The sequence below is a fragment of the Moschus berezovskii genome, chromosome 4 (assembly GCF_049115385.1).
Source record: "Moschus berezovskii isolate FMDL1 chromosome 4, NW_MosBer_1.0, whole genome shotgun sequence".
NCBI lineage: Eukaryota > Metazoa > Chordata > Mammalia > Artiodactyla > Moschidae > Moschus > Moschus berezovskii.
The window spans coordinates 72065902-72085266 of NC_142463.1; the positions used below are offsets into that span (position 1 = coordinate 72065902).

The 19365-nt window shown below is 48.3% G+C and overlaps 1 protein-coding gene across 4 annotated transcripts in view; it reads right to left on the minus strand.

Moving 5' to 3' along the window:
* The window catches only part of BCAR3 (BCAR3 adaptor protein, NSP family member), a 235242-nt gene that overhangs the window by 43574 nt on the left and 172303 nt on the right, over positions 1 to 19365 (minus strand). The window contains exon 1 of one of the 4 annotated variants that reach the window (XM_055402229.2): positions 12262 to 14254. The exons of the other annotated variants lie outside the window; for them this stretch is intronic. Within the exon in view, the coding sequence (XP_055258204.1) occupies positions 12262 to 12345 (84 nt within the window). The 5' untranslated portion in view covers positions 12346 to 14254. Of the gene's footprint in view, positions 1 to 12261; positions 14255 to 19365 lie in introns of those variants that run through there. 4 annotated transcript variants of the gene reach the window in all.

Consider the following 19365-nt stretch of genomic DNA (forward strand, 5'->3'; position numbering starts at 1 on the left):
GGGCACACAGTGGTGGCCTGGCCATTGGCTCGGGGATGTGTATGACACAGGAACACGGTATCTAAGGAGGGGCCCTTCATACACAGCCATCGAAAATTTGTACACAACTGTTGCCCGGCATATGGCAATAGAGTGTCTTGGGGGAGCGGTGCCTTATTCTAATTCACACAAAGGTATGAAACAAGCTAGGAGGGAAAGGCCCTGGGCTGTCCCAGGGGCCTCTCCGCCTTTTTGGTGTTGGGCTCTTGACAAATGGGGATCTCGGTCTCACTTGGGCCCCTTTGCCTCTGAGCCCACTCTTCTCAATCCTGAGATTAAAGCTCAGTGAAGCGGTTTTTGGGTGCAGCTTCCTAACCCACACGTATTTCATCCTATTGGTCAGAGTTCTGCAGAAACAATCAGGTAGTCTTAAGTCAAGAACACTGGGCCTTCAGTTAAACTCAAGGAGTTCCTGAGTGTCCACTGTGCTTCTCCCAGGCTAGATCGGAGGGGAGATGCAGATGTGAGTAAGAAATACCCCATGGCCTGACCTGGGCTACAGCCTCTCTTGAGGAGACGAGACATCTGAAGTGAATGTACAGCAATAAATCACATGATGTTCTGCTGAAGTTCTCAGTGTTCTCTGTCTTATTAGAGGTCAGAGAGGGCACCTGGATCCTTCTGAGAAAGGAATCAGTGGCAAAGAGATTTCTGAAACAGTTCACTTAATTGGATGCTAATGTTCAAGTTCCTGGGTGACACAAATTTCTCTTTTCTAAATCCTAGAAATAATCTAATCTTCAGCAAAGGTTCTACAGATGGGTTTTGATGCCGTTTTCCCATTTCATAATTAAACCTGAGTAATTTATCACACTTTACATCGGATCCTCCAGTGCCATTAAAAACGGATTTGCAATTTGCTGTTAAATTAAGATGCTTCATTTTTTTTCACTCTGGGTGATTTTCCTTTTCACAGACAAAGGATGAGACGGGGTCATCAGATTCTAAACACAGAAAAGAAAATGCCAACAACACCCTCCCATCCCACAGCCCAAGTCCAAGAGATTTCATTTTATTCATTATCAAACCTTATCAAGCTCTTATCAAAAGAGGCTCAGAAACCATGAATAAGAAACGTGAAGAGGATATCTGTGGACCTCTGTGCTTATCAAGGTTCTGAGAAATTCCCACTAAAATTCTGCTTTCCATGTGTGTAAATGAAAAAGACTGCTTTCATTTTAATTTGTGCAGACTGGAGCCTTAAAGCAGCGTACCCACTAAGCAGGCAGCAGTAACTTAATCCTCCATTCCAAACTAATTACACTAGAATCATTCTGATTGGTACCCACGGCTCCCTTTGATGTTAAACTCCTGTTGCCTTTTATTCCCAATCATTCTCTGGGCAAGGTTCCCCCCCCCCCGCCACACCTTCCCATCCTGCTAGATCATGAAGCCACTGCTTTTGAAATTCAATTTCATTTTGATGAAACACCAAGGGATTGAAAATTATTTCTCACTGAAGGAGAAAATTCGGTCTGAAAATGGCAGGAGGAATTCTAAGTGTGACAGAATGCAGCACATCCAACAAGAAAATGGTTCTTCCTTCCTTCAAAAGGTTACTCACACGTGAATGAACTTGCCCCATGCACTCACTACACTGTAAGAGCTCCCCACGCTACCGCCCACAGCCCAGCCCCAGTGGCTTTGCCCATCACGTTTCTTACCCTTTTGACAAAACATTATTTACTCAGGGGCTCACTCAGTGCTCAGCTCCAAGGGGGTCTCACCTTTCTCTGGTAACAGATACACTGAAACACGATGAGATTTTTCAACAGGCCATTTGTTAACATCCGGCCCTGCTGAAAGCTGCGGCGGGTACCCTCCGCTCTAGATCAAATTTAGATGATGAGTTCCTGGAGCAGACATCCAAGTAACCCCCTGTGCGGCAGCCATGTATTCTGGTTCCTCCCGGTGAGAAGTCGGATGTGCCCACACTTACGATGAAGGCTGGAGGTCCCTGGTTGCACTTAATCATTTATTGGGTCAGTAATACGAAGGGCTTCAAATAAAAGCCGAGTACCAGTTCAACTGATGAAAACCTCCTCTAAACTGCTTTGCTCCCTTTAACCATGTCCTCAAGTGACTTCTGATAATAACCCCCTCTCTCACAGGGCTGGCACACAGGCTAAACAAGACAATGCAAGTGAAATATTAATCGCTCAGTCTGGCAGTGAGATTCCATTCAATAAGAGCAGTGCTTTGTTAACATCTATGGAGAATGGAAAACAGACTTCCCTGGCTAAGGCAGACCCAGGATAAGGGTTTGGAGACCAACTGACCAGAGTTCAGGATGCAGAGAGAGCCAAACCAGAAACCTTACCACTGGAAATTCAAGCTTGTTAATTTAACATCTTAATTCAAATTATGAGTGACTTGGAACACAGCCGTACACCAAATGGATGCCCTATTTGCTCTTAAATAAGAATATCAGAAAATAAAAATCAATTCAAATACAATCCTTTACAAAAACCAACCAACTCCAAACCCAAATTCTATCCTTTCCTTCAGTTCAGTTCAGTCGCTCAGTCGTGTCCGACTCTCTGCGACCCCATGAATCACAGCACTCCAGGCCTCCCTGTCCATCACCAAATCCCGGAGTTCATTCAAACACATGTCCATCGAGTCGGTGATGCCATCCAGCCATCTCATTCTCTGTCGTCCCCGTCTCCTCCCGCCCCCAATCCCTCCCAGCATCAGAGTCTTTTCCAGTGAGTCAACTCTTCACATGAGGTGGCCAAAGTATTGGAGTTTCAGCTTTAGCATATCCTTTCCTTGCTGCTGCTGCTAAGTCACTTCAGTCGTGTCCGACTCTGTGCGACCCCATAGACGGCAGCCCACCAGGCTCCCCGGTCCCTGGGATTCTCCAGGCAAGAACACTGGAGTGGGTTGCCATTTCCTTCTCCAATGCATGAAAGTGAAAAGTGAAAGTGAAGTTGCTCAGTCGTGTCCGACCCTTAGCAACCCCACGGACTGCAGCCTACCAGGCTCCTCCATCCATGGGATTTTCCAGGCACGAGTACTGGAGTGGGGAGCCACTGCCTTCTCCGATCCTTTCCTTACTTCACCTCAATGAATGAGGCATTACTGAATAAAGAAAATGCATTGTGACTGAAAGACACCAGGAGATGTAACTGGAAGAAAAGTGAGATATGCCAAACACGGGAGAAAAATCCAAAGATTCAGAAAGCCTTTCAGTGTGGGGTGTGGAATAAATGACTCTCCAAATTCTCTCTTTCCAAAATAGCACATGACTAACAACTGTCTCAGAAAGTGCATTATATATCAGAGCTAAGTATATAGAGGTTTTCAGTAAAACTAAATGATTCATCACAAAATGGGTTTTGGCTAAGCATCAACGTTATGGTTATGGTTTCCAATATACAAGTCACATGCATGCCACTTTAAAGGTATATATTTCTCTCAGAGGAATTCAAAGGTCTTGACACCCACATAACTCATCTAACAAGTTTTTTTTTTTTTTTAAAAGAAAAAAAAACAAACACAAACACCATGTTAGATGTCATGGGCAGGATCAGGGAAACAGCAGCTGGACTTAGAGGGACAAGACACCCGATACAATACAACTCATATCTCATGTTCATACAATGTCCTTGGAGTTAAAGAGATAGCAAGAATAATTTTATCTCACAAAAGAAAACATGACCAAGGCCGTGAGTTTTCGTGACTCGCTTAGACTTTTGCAGTAAAGGATTGCCTGGAAACTAGAATCCAAGTCTTCCAAAATATACAAAGAACTAAATGTGTTTAGTCTGTACAGAAAGGACGTGGGGAACATGAGGGCTGTGTTGACATATACAAAGGTTTGAGGTGTTCTCATCCTAAGATGACAGGTCACACATTCTTGGTTCAACTCCATAGAGAAATGAATCCAGACTCCCTCCTGTCTTATTTCTAGGTGTCTATTCATACCAACTACTTCGGCCTCAAATAGACATGCTGGAGGGGGAAAAGCATGCACCTGAAGGGTTTACACCCATTTAACTGAAGAATAATAATAGCTGGACATTGCAGGGCACAGATTCTGACTCAATACAAGGAACAACATTCTAGTAATTAGAGTTTTCAAATGTGGGGCTGTATTGCCTTTAGGGTACAGCACACCTCCTGTCTCAGGAAATGTCAAATAGAAGGGTAATGAAATGACCTCCTGTGAAGATTCAGGGCCAGATGACCAGTTAGGAAGTTACTGCAGAATTCCAAGCAATAACAGGTAATGAGGGACTTTCCTGGCTGTCCAGTAGTTAAGACTCCACCTTCCAATGCAGGGGAAGGAGGTTCGATCCCTTGCTGGGGAACTAAGATCCCACATAACCTTGGGCAAAGAAGCCCACGCACCACAGCTATAGAGCTCATGTGCTCTGGAGCCCACACTCCACAACGAAAGATCCCTCATGCTGCAACTAAGACGTGATGCAGCAAAAATTTGTTTTTAAATTTTAAAAATAAAATGGTAAATAAATATTTTTAAAAAACTGACAATGAGACCTGGACTAGTATAGTACTGGTGGCAGAGAAAGGAGGAAGGGGCATATGAGAGAAGAGTTTAGGAGTAAAGTCATGAAGACTTATAATTGATTAGACATGGAAGATGAAGAGGGAGAAGAGCCATGGGAGCTCCTGGAAGATGACTGAGCCGTCAACTTCCAGCGCAGACGCATGAGCGGGGAGCAAGTCTGTGGAGGAAGATGTACATCCTGAGCCGTCTGGATGGAGCGGCTCAACAGGTGCTGAGAAGGGCTTGAGAATCCTCAATGCAGAGGGGGTGTGCTGTCTCAAATGCCCCCTAAGATATAAGTTACAGAGGGAATATGAGAAGAGGGCTAGGGGACACTGGCTTTTAAGAGGCAGGCTAGAAAGAGAAGCTGACGGACAGGTGTCTTAGTCCCTTTTAGCGCCTGTAAGAAAAATACCACAGACTGAGTGGCATAAGCAGAAAACATTTCTTTCTCACAGTTACCGGAGGCTGGAAAGTCCACAATCAAGGCACTGGCAGACTCAGTGGTTGATGAGAGAGTGCATCCTAGTTCATAAATGGCCATGTTCCTGCTGTGTCCTCACATGGTGGAGGTGGGGAGGGCAAGAGAGCTCCCTTGGTTGGGTCCCCTTTATTTATAAGGGCACTAATCCCAATTACCAAAGCACCACCCTCCTGACCTAATCACCTCCCAAAGGCGCCACCTGCTAATACCATCATAATCAGGGTTAGGGTTTCAACATGAATGGGGGGTGGTGGTGGCAGACACAAACATTCAGTCCATAATACTATAGTATGATGGGTCGGGAAGGATCTAGGAGAAATAAGCAGAGTGCATTGTCCTAGAGGTTGGGAACAGATTTCCAGGAAGGGATGGCCAACAGTGCCAAGTGCAGCAGAGAGTTCTAATAGCATCAGAACTGGACAGCAGCCACCGGACTTGGTGAGGCCAGGCCGCTGCTCAGGTCAAGGGGGCTGAGTGGCCAATGGGAAGTGAGGAAGCAGAGACTGTGTTAACCAGCTCTCCGGATGGAGGAAGCCAGGGACCAGGAAGGAAGACATCGAAATGATGATTATTTTTAGAATAGGGAAGACTGGAGCTAAGAGGAAAGTGCTGGTAAAAAGGGACAGACTGAAGGTGCCTGAGGATTCTTTGGGAAAGGGGGTGGTCATGGGCACAGGTGGCAGGGCGGGCCTTGGTCTGGGAGAGGGACAGTTCATCCTCGGAGGATGCAGGCAGGAAGCAAGGATCATAGATTCAGACACGGATAGAGCTGTAGCTTGTGGGGGCAGCAGTGGGGACTGAAAAGTATCCTGCCTGATGGTCTGAGCTGCTGCTGTGGAGTTAGAAACAGGATCTTATTATGCGTGTTAGAAACAGGCTTAAAGAGAAGCTGGAGAGAGGAAAATATGAGTGAGCTGAGCAAGGACAAGCAGAGTTGATGGGAGGCTTAAAGGACAGCAGCATGAGTCAGGGGAGACTCTGGTTACACTCCTTAAACTCACCCTGCACACGGGAGGCTGACACCCAAACCTTCACCACTCCCCATTCTAAGTGTGCACTGGCTCCCGCTGCCCTGTACCTTCTGTGAGCTGACCTCTGGCCTCATCTCCTTCCATTCCGTAGCTTCAGCCTGAAGTCCCGTGTTGACGTTCTTTTTCTCCCCGGGGCGTCTTCCTCCTACCACTCCTTTAAGACGTACCCAGTGTTACCACCTCCGGGAAGTTCCCTGACCCCAGATTGGGTTAATACCTCCGCCCAGCATTTCACATTGTGCTGTGACTTCTCCCTGCCTCTGCATCACCATGTAACTTGAAGAGAGCTGCCTGCATGTCCATTTCCCTGACCGGACACAGAATTGCTCCTTTAGGACAGAAGACTTTCACTGTCTCCCTAGCACCCATAGGCCCTCGAGACACATGCTGGGCATGGCCGGGGCGGGGGAGAGTAGATGAATTCTGAGTGGGAGGTTGGCTCAATGGTCCCTCAAATCCCAACTAGAATTAAACTAGAATTAAACAATTCTAGCTTTTTGGTTCTTTGTGTACATGTGCTTTTGTAAAACTGCACACATATTAGAGTGGACACCGGGGAGAGTTCTCCACACAAACTTAAAGACTGATCATAGCTCTTTCATAAGCTAGAAAAATAGGCCGTGACATTCTCATGGCCGGAGCCAGATCCCAACAGTAGCTCCGGGGCTGTGGACACGCCCTGAAAATCCAGATGTGGTCAGGGATGCTACAGGAGTGTCCACCCCAGGAGGCACTCCCCACCTCTCCCCACCAGGGGAGCCCAAGTCTCCTCTGTTGCCCCGGGAATGTCCAAAAGGCGCCCCGGCTGAAAGGCCCCACATCTGTCTTTGAAGACATCTTTAAACCCAGCAACAGAGGCCTGGGCCCTCCGTGGACTGCCCGCTCGCACATGCTGTGTGATGACCTTTGTGGCCCAAGCGCCCCCCACTCACCAGCATCCTCCCCAGAGTCAGGCACAGCCTCATCTATCTGCTGTCCTGGAGGTACCGACCCGCTAACAAAATGTTCCCAGGATCCCAGTCTTATGTCTGCTTCCCACCCACGTCTCTCCAACAAAAACAAAGGTCTCGGCCAGGATCCAAGCTCCGGGGTCTGTGGTGCAGGGGGCTCTGGGAGCCAGCCTCTGTCAAGCATGTCCTTCTCCTGGTACTGAAACCAGATTCCTGCAGCCTCCAGATGCCAAGGGAATACAGTTAGGTTTCTTTAAAAAAGCTGTGCTAGGCTTTTTTTTTTTTTCCTTCCTTCCTTTGGAGGGCAGGAGAGAGAAATGAGCAACTACCAACCACTACACAGGGCTGAGTCACTCAGACATCTCCCCAGTGGTTTTTCCTACCTTGCACAGCGTGCGCTGACAGTGCAACAGCCCCACGACAAAGGCAACTGAGGCTACTGTCGACACTGGGACGTATCAGCAGTAGGCACACTGTCACAACAGCAGACAGGCCAAGAGATGGGCCACGGGACAACGAGCAGGACCCTCCCTCCATCATGCTCACTCTGACACAGAAAGGCAGCTCCCAATGAAAACAAGCTCTGAGGACCCAACTCTCCCAGGATGGGCCGTTGAGAGACCTCAGGCTATAATGTATATTCATAGAGAGGCTCTGGATACTTTTTTCAGGGATATAGGAAATGAGCTAAAACAAAGCAAAACTCAATAGCATGATTTAAGCACTTCCCACTACACGGAACTTCGTGGCTACAAAGACAGTCACACCTCTGTATGGGAACATGTATGCTTAAAATCCACTGCCTTCTAACAACTTCTCGTTGACTAGACCAGTACCACTGGACTTAGTGACTGGTTAGCCGAGACTTACTGATTCATTTATCCTCCAATTCCCTACTCCAGCCTCCCTGTTGGTGTTCAGAAAGGTGAAATTAAAAGACACTTGCTACTTGGAAGAAAAGCTATGACAGTGTGTTAAAAAGCAGAGACACTGCTTTGTCCACAAAGGTCTGGATAGTCAAAGCTATGGTTTTTCCAGCAGTCAAGTATGGATGTGAGAGTTAGATCATAAAGAAGGCTGAGCACCAAAGAACTGATGCTTTTGGATTGTGGTGCTAGAGAAGACTCTTAAGAGTCCCTTGGACTGCAAGGAGATCAAACCAGTCAATCCTAAAGGAAATCAACCCTGGATATTCATTGGAAGGACTCATGCTGAAGCTGAATTTCCAATACTCTGACCACCTGATGCGAAGAACTGACTCACTGGAAAAGACCCTGATGCTGGGAAAGATTGAGGGCAAGAGGAGAAGGGGGCGACAGAGGATAAGATGGTTGGAAGGCATCACTGATTCAATGGACTTGAGTTTGAGCAAACTCCGGGAGATAGTGAAGGACAGGTAAGCCTGGTGTGCTGCAGTCTCTGGGGTTGCAAAGAGTCAGACAGGACTGAGTGACTGAACAACAACAAATTCTGTACTCGCAAGGTAATTCCTGTCTCTGGTTCCCCTGAAGTTTCTTGTACAATCACACCTACCTATCTCAGGAGCAGCCATTCATATGGTGGCAAGTTTCAGCTCCTATTCCCCCACCCACATTCAAGGAGAATCAGAGACACGAGGGGCCAGAAGAAATTGGGGTTTGTCCCCATGGCCAGTTCCAGGGCTCTATTGTGCTTCCCCCAAATTCCTTCTGCAGTTCTCTATGGACCGAAAGGTGGCCCTGCCACTGCCCCAGGAGGGAGACCTAGTATGTGAAGACCAATTCTGTGTCTCCCTGAAGTCTCTCCTGAAAAGCTGAGGTTCACGCTATTCTTTCTCAACTCAACTGTTAACTGAAGTACTATCAGGGACAAAATTACCTTGTTCCATTTCAATGGTCTTCCTATGGTATTGGAGAACGCTTCCCTGGTGGCTCAGCGGTAAAGAATCTGCCTGCAACGCAGGAGCTACAGGAGATGCAGGTTTGATTCCTGGGTCGAGACTATCTCCTGGAGGAGTGCATGGCAACCCACTGCAGTATACTTGCCTGGATAATTCCATGGACAGAGAAGCTGGGTGGGTCGCAGAGAGTTGGACATGACCACAGTGACTTAGCATGCATGGTACTGTAGACAGGACACTGGGCTTGAGGCCATAGAAACCTGATTTCTACTCCTGGTTCTCCAATAAATGATTCTGGGGCAGGGAGTTTCTTTGAGCCTCGGCCTTTCCTCTGTGGAAAAAGATAAACTATTGCCCTGCCTGACTCAGCTTGCCTTGAGACCCCAGTGAGATAACTCGTGAAGGAATTCAGAGAGCCTTTTGCAAATGTAACGAATGACACTGTGGACTAACCCTCTCGTGGGAAGTCCTTCAAAGGCAGGAACCTGCCTCAATCACCCTTAATGACCCCCCCACTCCACCTAATAGAGTGCTTACACATGAGAAGGCTACAGCATTTGACATTTGGGGATTTTCAAACTTGAATATCCTCCACTAATGTCATGGATCTGGAATATCTTCACATCGAACTCTTTTCCACTGGGTATAAGCAAAACATCCTTTCCTTTTCTTACTTGAGATGCAGCGGTCTTTTCTGAAATGAGCGCCTTATGTGAACCCTTCTGGGCTCTTAAAGCCATGACCCTTGACATGGCCTCAACTCTGTGAGCACCAGCAATGCCTATATATCCTTGACTTCCTCTCATTCCTGGCCTCCCAATTAATTCCTTTCCAGGACATTCGTATACAAGTCCACATGAGGCCCTTAAACACAAATGAAACTCTGCATCATCTCTGCAAATAAGATCTTATTCCCTGAAAGCGCCTGTGTGTTTGGTCTCCTACGTGATGAAGGAGCTTTTATATTTTTAGTTTTCTTCCCATACAACAAACACTATTAATAACATTCTACTTTCTCCAGAGATGATATGGATTAGACCAAATGGAAAGTTACCATGGCTACTGCAGTGTTATTTTTGGTATGGGAAATTCATGCCAAGAGAAGCAGCATCCATGGTCAAGAACTGGAGTTTTATTTCCGCTTTGCTATCAGGCAATCAATCCCAATTTAATTTTGAAACTCTAATTACAATGGAAACTAATTATGAACGGCAGGACCTGAAACCCCTAATTAAAGTGGGAGTCAATAAAGCGATGCAGCATTATCTCTGGGGCAACAATTGCAGGAGGAGGGATTTGAGCACAGGGGCATTTTCTTTCCCAGGCAACTATCTAAGTAAAACAAGACAGGGAAATGCAGACCAAGGGTCGATGGGGAACCTTGAGCTGGGACTGAAGGTTTCAGGTTCCGGTGAGTGAGCAGATCAGGCCCTCTCTCTGGGCTATGACGATGCTACAAACTAGGGGTGGGAGAGGAAGCCCAGGTGGGAAGAAAGGTGTTTCCATCAATAGTCAGTCACCAGGAGTGACTGTGGTGGGGAAGCCAGAGGACAGTTACAAATATGAGAATTGGATCATAAAGAAGGCTGAGTGCCAACCAAGTGAGGCTTTCGGATTATGGTGCTGGAGAAGACTCTTGAGAGTTCCTTGGATAGCAAGGAGATCAAACCAATCAATCCTAGAGGAAATCAACCCTGAATATTCATTGGAAGGACTGATGTTAAAGGTGAAGCTCCAATACTTTGGCCACCTGATGTGAAGAGCAGACTCACTGGGAAAGACCCTGATGCTGGGAAAGACTGAAGGCAGGAGGAGAAGGCGGCGACAGAGGATAAGACAGTTGGATGGCATCACCAATTTAATGGACACGAATTTGAGCAAACTCCTGGAGATAGTGGAGGATAGAGGAAGCCTGGCATGCTTCAGTCCGTGGGGTTGCAAAGAGTCGAACACGACTTAGCAACTGAACAACAGCAACCCCGTGTTACTGTGGCCTTTCTGTGCAGGTCCTGGAGGAAATAACTGCAGAGGAACAGGGGTCTCCACACAGACTCTCACCACCCAGACCTAGATATTTATGGGTTATTTCCTAATATACCAAATGCTGAGTTGCACTTTACTGAATTAGCAGAAGTTGGCTTATGGGAGGACTTCTATTAGAGGGTAAACCTACTGCCAATCCATGACGTGCACGATTCCCTTTGGGACCTCCCGGTCTATCTCTGACAGCTTTAAAATATTGTTAATGGCATGACTTCATCTGCCCCACACTAGAACGATCCATATTTAGGCCAGAAACCACATGGTCCTCATCACCCCCACTGGGCTCCAGGATAGAAAGGAGCTTTTAAACGAGGGAGGAAACACTTTTAACCTATGATTACTCACTCTCCTTCGAATCCCCTGACAGAGACAGAAACGAACTTTGCAGAATGGTTAGAAATCTACTCTGAACACTCCAAAAGGACAGTAAAATATGAAGACGCCTCTCCTCTTCTCAGTGTATAGTTTTCTACAAAGGGCTCTTTCCGCCTTTAACAGGGTTTCCTGTTAAATTCTCCTGTTGTAGCTTTTTCAACAGTACCGAATAAGTCGGTCCCTCAGGAGAGGGAGCTTGGCTGTCAGGGTGGGAAGAATTCCTTGAGAGCTTTCTTATTCCTATTTCCCATGAATAAATGAGGTCCCCAGTCCTGCCAGGGCCAACAGGATTTTCCCGAGGCAGACAAGCCCCCAGATCAATGACAGCCAGTCCCAAACAGGATTCTTAAGTGTTGTCACAAGTGGGCAACAGAACAGAGGCTTGGTCTTGAAATAGTCAAATGAGTTTGTTGGAATATTTTTATCAAAATAGCATATTGACATATTACGCAAAACCTTGGATACTGATGTCTTGTAACAAAGGTTAAAAATGGGAGCAGTAAAAAAATAAAAGTTCTGAATGCGAAAATGTTTTGGAAAGTGACTATGATTTGAAAGGAGATAGTTGATGGTTTTTGTTTCTATATGTCATTGACATAAGGGAGCAGTGGGGTAAGTGAAGAGAGGGGCTCAGCCGTCTCACATTTATTATGAACAAGGGAAGACAGGCAGAGACAGAGAAAGAAAAGAGAAAAAATAGTCTTGAGCTACTTTGGTATAAAAGTCTCCTGAAAAAAAGAGCTTCCTTGCTAAGCAGGACAAGGTGCCCCTTTCTGTGTGGCCCGATTCTGCTTGCAGGGGAGACATACCACTAGGAGCTTGTGAAGATCCATCTGTCAGAGCAAGTGCCTCCGATTTTAGAGCCAGTGGGCTGCCAACTTTTTCTAGTGCTTTCAAGCCCTCCCAGAGAACTTTCGCTCTACCTTATTTCTAACCACACCTACCTTGACTCCAAGGAAAGACCTGCGGTGATAGAAGCAGCACAGAGCGGCCGAGAGGGCATGGAAGGCACTGCATTCCTTAGGCATCTTTCAATCTTCAGTCCCTGGACCACACACACTCTCTTTAGGGTTAACCGAGAGGGGTCTTGTGGCGTGACACCCCAGTCCTGCCGCCGCCACTGTGCAGAGCAGGGAGGAGTGAGCGGCTCCTTCTCCCAGGCCAGGCTGGGACTTTCCCTCTTCGCTGAAGCCAATACGATCCACTCGCTCAATTCTGGCAGGCGGGTGTCCAGCCTGCCATGCACTCGGTGCCAGAAATCCTCATGTGACCAGACTCGCTTTCTGATGAAATTCTAACCTCTCTCAGAAGAGGCTTTGGGCTTTAGTTGTCCCCTCAATTTAGAGACCCGGCAGAAATCATTATTCCCCCAGGGCTGAAGGCACCAGGCACTCTGCTCCTAGAGGCTGTGTCTGTTTGCCTGTCACCCCAGGACCTGGGAGTTCTAGAAGCACACATCACACCACCCCGTGATGAGAGAGGCTCCTTTGAGAAAAGGACCCGAAGGCAGCCTGAGTGTGACTTTCCCCTGGGAGCGATCCTAGAAGTCCTGAGAAACCCAGGACTCTCCCAGACCACCCCTCAGAACTGTTTATTTTTAATTAGGATGCTCCTGGGCAGCCAGTTTGCAGCTGATAACGCTGGCACAGCCATCACTATTGGCAAAGCAATACTGCCTTTTGGTGTTTAATTAGCAAGTCTGTCAGCAAACACCCTGAGAAGCCCTGCCCTCCCTACCTGGCCATGCAGAGATGGGGGACAGGCTGTGTGCCCTCTTTCAGCCCAACTGTTTTTCTCACTCCCTTCCTTCACTTTAAAGACTTCACTGGAACTGTTCACTGCTGAACCCAGATCCAAGGCATGAACCTCACATCTAACACCACCAAGGGATTCTCCAGCACTTCTTAGGCCTTTGCCCCTACCCAGAGCCCCCTGACACCTTAGCGGAAATGCTTTTCTTCTTTCATTCCAGTCAGAGTGGATTCCCAACAACTTTTTTTTTTTTAATCAAACCCAGATTTTTGCCTGTAGCACTTCCTCTCCTATGTTCCAAATATTAACCTTCTGTGGCTTCGGCCACTCAAAAATGGAATGTGTCCTGAAGCTTTCTAAAACTTCACGCAGGCAGAAACTTGTAACGAGGAAGAAACAGAACCTATTCAGTCCAGAAAGGAACAATACCAGATGAAGCATGAGGGAGGTATGAGAAATATCCAACAGGATTAGCCTCAAATCCTCAGGAGGCCTTGGCCTTTGGACTAGGTCAAGTCAGCCTATAAAAATAGAGGATTGTTTGTTCGATGCCTGGCGAGCAGCTCCTGTGCTTGAATGAGGGCTCTGGAGAGTGACAGCTCTCACGCTTCCCCGAAGGAGCAGAGGTTCAGCCTAATAAACACCTCGAAAAGGGCATGGAGCTGTCATCACAAGAACAACAGGGGGCTGACTTCCTTTCTAGTCCCTCAACTGGCTCCCCCCTTCCCCACCAGGATTCCAGGGCTCAGATGTGCTGCCCTGGGTCCTGGGAAGTCCACCTGAGACCTTGGAAGCAAACACCAAGGTTGGGAGAATTTGTGGGTTTTGGAGCTGCAGGGGCCCTTGGAGATGGTTCAGTTGGTGGGTCAATACTGTCCCCCCAAGGTCTATGAACTGAACCTATGAGGAGGCATTTTCTCTGTTTGCCCTCATTTCCATTAGATGGGGTTCAAAGGGTAATAAGTCTACATGAGTAGCCAGGGCCCATGGCCCCAGCAGTTCTGTGGCAATGACTCATCCATCAGACCAACAGCCACCAGGTAAGGTGTCCAGTTTGCACCTGCCACTCCTCTTTGGAATGAGTAAGAAACTCACTGTCAGAGTAAGAAACTCCTCCAAAAGGCTAGAAAGGGACCATTCTTAGCTCAGGAAAAAGAAGAGAAGCAGCTCCTTAAATCCTGAACAGAAATTCAGTGAGATTAGTCAGCCAAAGCCTCTGAATTTAAATACCCTACCCCCACCCCCAGAAAGCGTGAATGAAGTGCATTCCTGAAAGAAAATTTACTTAAAAACACTCAGGCTTATAAATTACATAGAATTATGTAGTCAGGTGCTCCAGGGCCAGGGTAAAAGCAAAACAAAAGACACGCAGTCACTGCAGAATCAATTGCAGCTCTTGTCACCTGAGGTTTTCCCTGTTTATGCAAAAAAAAAAAAAAAGAACGTCTCCAAAATGCACAAAGAATTGGTTCTGTCAGGATTAAAGAATGAGCTAATCTTATTAGGTAACTGTTTCCTAAGCACTTTTTATTTTTTTTGTTCCACACCAAAAATAATTTCTAAAGCAGCACTCAAAGGTTTTAATCAATTTCCTCTTGAAACGGCCAAGGAGAGAGACTAAAATAACATGATGTTACTGCAACTAAAGATGATAATTGCATGAATTTGTAAAGTGCCCTTCACTGACTTGTTATGCTTTTAAAGTCTCCCATCCACACTGATCAATTCCCCCACATTCTTCCCACAATGATGATTCTATTCTAGTTACAAAGAAACAGAGGGCCAGAATGGTGTGCCACTCAACAGAGAACAGACAAAGGACCCGGAACTCCAGCCTGTGCTTTTGCCAGAACCTAGTATCTGATCAACAAATAGAGTCTTCTAATGTCTTATAATTAAACTTGTCACACAGCTTCATGAAAACAGCTTGTGACCTGGGGCAGGGAGTCATTGCCTGATGATTTCCTACATGTGATTTAGGACCAGCCAAATTTGGATTCAGGGCTTTCTAAAGACCATGCCCTTCTGGGGAGTCAGCATCTCTAATGCAACCCCAGCAACTGACAGAGGTGGGAGGCCAGGCGCAGGCAGCACAGAGCTCTGGGAACGCACCGTGCTCTCTAGCGCCCTCTCTGGCTTCCTGGGAGATTCACTACTCAGCACCAAGAAAAACACCTGTTTTAAAAAAAAAAAAAAGCCGGTGCTGGGCAGGCAGGTGAACCCTGGAAGAAAATTCTCATGATCTCAGGTCAGATGCTGCCCATCCTGTCTGGGGATAGGATTAGAGTAGACCAGAGGAAAGCTCCTGCACAAGCCATTCTTTCCTTGGGCAGCCCTAATAGGAACCTGCCCTATTTAGTAACCATGGAAACAGAAGCTGCCTGCCAGTCATGTTTCACAGACAAGGTTTCTTGCTGGAAGCAGCCCTCGGGCTGGGAGGGACTGAGAGGTGAACAGAGTCCCTTTCCCCAAGTGCCACAGTCCCCACTGGAAGATCAGCCTCCCTGTGAGGCAGGTGCCTTCTCTGACATGGAATGGCCAGGGTGGGGTGGGTGGGGGGTGGTGAGGTCTCTGAGGAGGAAGATATGCCTGCCAGGGACCTGCTTTTCCCTGTTTCAGGGAACACAATGCTCCCCACACCTCCCCCCATCCCCTCCCTGGGGCCAGCCCAGAAGCAAGGCGTCAAGCCTCACACACAACACACACCAAGGTGTTCTCGGTCACTGTCAAGCAGCCCTGAGTACGGTGACATTGCCCGAGTGGGCAGCAGGCCATGACTGGGGGCACTGGTCCAAGGCATGAGGTCTGACTGGTCTCTGTCCACAGGGGACACACTTGTAACATCAGTCAAGAGATGAACAGCAGTCCACACACTGAGACGCCTCACCTCCCTGGAAAGATCCATTCCTCCTGGCTTTTTGCCTCCACGAAACCCCAGTGATCCAGCTCTCAGTGAACCAAGACAGCCCTAAGGAGCTAGCGTGTAAGGCGTTCCTCCTGGGGTAGTGGAAGCAGGAAGAGGAACCTGCACTGGCCCAATCCTAAGGACCCAAGGCCACCTTCTGCAGGCCCCGCTCCCTGAAGGGCGTCCCGCCTGGGCCTGGGAAGCCCTGGGCAGGAAGAAGGCATGCTTATGAACAGCCCTGCTTCCCTGGCACTGGCCTGTCTGCGTGGTTCTGATCACAGTAAGCAGGAGACGAGGGGGCAGGGAGGGGCTGGGGGGCCCAGGAGCACCCACCCTCCGTAGGAGCCGCAGGGCTGGAGAAGAACAGCTGGGAAACAACTGAGGAAGGAGGGGGCCCAAGGAAGAGGGCACCACCTCCTCACGCCAGACTCAGCAGCTGCACGAGATGCCAAGGACAGTTCAACACATTTTCCTATAGGCAAACGTGATTTAGTTCCTGCTCCAGAAGGGAATGCAAACTGGACTTGGTGGGAGGAGGGCGGGAAGCTCCGGCCGAGCTCTTAGGGCCGCTTTGTGTGTCTCCGGCAAAGAGAGAGGAACACAGAGGGTGCATTTACAAGCATCTGCTGCGCGCATCTCTCTCTGAGGGCTCCCTCAGATTCCTCAAGGGGATGAAAGAGTATGGCTGTGAAATGGTCTCTATCCGGAAGCAGTATTGATCCGCTCAGCACATCAACAAAGAGACAGTATTCACACACAGATTCTCTCTCTACTGAGCCTTTCTGTCCCCTCCACAAATTTGGTTTCTCTAACAGGCTACTGAAATCGTATAACTGATAACACGAAGCGCGTGAAGTACCATCAGGTGCGAGCACCCAGCCCTGACTGCCTTCTTGAACCATCGCATACAATCTTGTCCCATACATCCTCCAACACCATCACCTATTTCCTGACATACCCCCAGAAATCCTATATTAGGCAAGCGCAACTTTCTATTTTTAGCATTCAGGCAAAATTAAAAGAACATGCACGAGGCGTAATTCCAGCCTCTCAAACAGCAGATTCAGACTTTCTGGCTGTCTCAGCCCTCTCTGAGAGTCTATGAAAACCATGGACCCTCCTCTCAGAACAAAAGGCACATATTGTGATGCTCAACATACAATTTCAGGGAATTCCTTGCCCTCTGAAGCCCATCCTTACACCCCTGGGAGTCTGACTCATCTGAGACGATCCGCCACCCACCTCCCAAGCTTCCTTCCATCCTACACTCACTGTGCGGGCGTTGCATGCAGAGCCTTCATTTGTTCTCCTGTCATTGTAGCTCATAGACTTTCTTCCCTGTATGCTTTTCTCTTTCCCCTTTGAGCAACTCACAGTGACCACAAAAGCCCCTCAGAGATCCCCCATCCCCATGCAGACTGCTGCAGAAATGGCTAGAATGTGCAAAGGCTCCAACCAGATCCAGCCACATTGGCTCCCATCTCAGCTGCAACTGGCTCGCCCCTCTCACAAGCACTTCTGCAAAATACATCTGCCAAAACAGCTTCAAGACACAGCACATTTCAGGCACTGCTGGGAGGTGGCAGGCTAGAGGGAAAGCAAGGGTGGTTCGGCTACCACTAGGAAGCTGGGTAACCATGGGGAATTTCTTAACCTCTCTGAGCTCTACGTTCCTCCTCCAGCTTACCAGTTTTTTTTGGAGGATCAAGTGAAATAGGAGATAAAGAGCCTGGCAACACAGACTAGACACTCAGCCAATGTGTGCTTTCTTGCCCTCCAAAGGAAGGGTTCACAAAACCTGTCCCCCCAGACCCTTCCTCCCTCAGGGCACACACCCAGCTGCATCCTAAGTCTCCTGCCCCTAACCCAAGGGGCAGGCTCCAGGAGCCATGCCCGGCAAGGACAGTGTGGACAGCAAAGCCCTGAGCCGTTGACTGGCCCCAGCTGGTACACTGCTGCTGCTGCTGCTAAGTCACTTCAGTTGTGTCCGACTCTGTGCGACCCCATAGACGGAAGCCCACCAGGCTCCCCCATCCCTGGGATTCTCCAGGCAAGAACACTGGAGTGGGTTGCCATTTCCTTCTCCAATGTGTGAAAGTGAAAAGTGAAAGTGAAGTCGCTCAGTCGTGTCCGACCCTTAGCGACCCCACGGACTGCAGCCCACCAGGCTCCTCCATCCATGGGATTTTCTAGGCAAGAGTACTGGAGTGGCTTGCCATTGCCTTCTCCGCAGCTGGTACATAGTAGTTCTTAAAAGTTGAAGGCCAGGAAACAAGAAGGAGTTTAGAGCTTCTTTAGCCATGAGATATTTTTTAGCCTTCAAATTTTAAGATCACATATTAAAACTGCACATATGGTTTGAATCACACTTGCTCAGATAGCTCAGATGATTTTCTATGCCAGAGTCTCTGTCACTTGGAGAGTTGTTTGTTTTAACACACAGCATATAAGTCCACAGCATCTGCCCACTCGGCCCTCACCCAGGGGAACTCCTGGGTCCACCCACAACTACCATGCTCTCCATGTCCCACCACTGTCCCAGCCAGTCTGAGTGGGGGTCCCGGGGCCCCTCCTTTCCCACTGTCTCCACATCAGGCTGACCGCAGAGCTGGGCTTCAGCCTAGGTCCCACCCAGATGCCCTGCCTGATGCTCCTCTAACCTCCCCCACTGCCTGGCCGTCCAGATACTTGTCCTGAGACCAGCCCTTCCACGTGTATCTAGAGTCCCCAGAAGCGCCATCTCCCATGTGCCTGACTCTTTCATACTTTACCAGCCCATGTAACTGGGTACATGGATGCCAAACATTTCTAGAATTAGAAGTGTGTCTGGAACAGCCCTTCCTTGGAAGCTGTGCCTGCCTCACCCTGCTGCTCTCTAGACATTCCAGGTCACCTCTGATTCTGCTGTCTGCACCTCTTCCTCACCAGCCCCGGACGGCAGGGATCACCAGAGTTGGCCACACCACCCAGAAAGGCTACCGAAGTTCTGAGTGGAGGAAGCAGCCACAAGGGATGCCTGAGGAGGCAGGAACCCTGGGGCAGAGGGCGGGGTCGGCACCAGGTGAGAGGTGGATCAAGCAACCTCAACTCATTCCTGCCTTGAACTGGCCAAGAAAAACAGAAAGTGATCTTATTAATCTCGTCTCTGTTTTCAAGCAAATTCCAGCCACCTCAACAAATTATTTCTGTGGGAGAGCATCATTTCTTCATGGTCCTAAACTGATCCTGGGGGTCACTGGAGGGACATACTGGATATTTATGCATTCTGCCCAAACAGCTATGAGAACCAGTCTAGATCAGGAGTTTTGAACCTCGGAGTGGGAGGGGGCTTCCATGAACCATTGGAAATTGTATACAAACTGTTGTATGAGTGCCTGTTCATTGAAGGGAG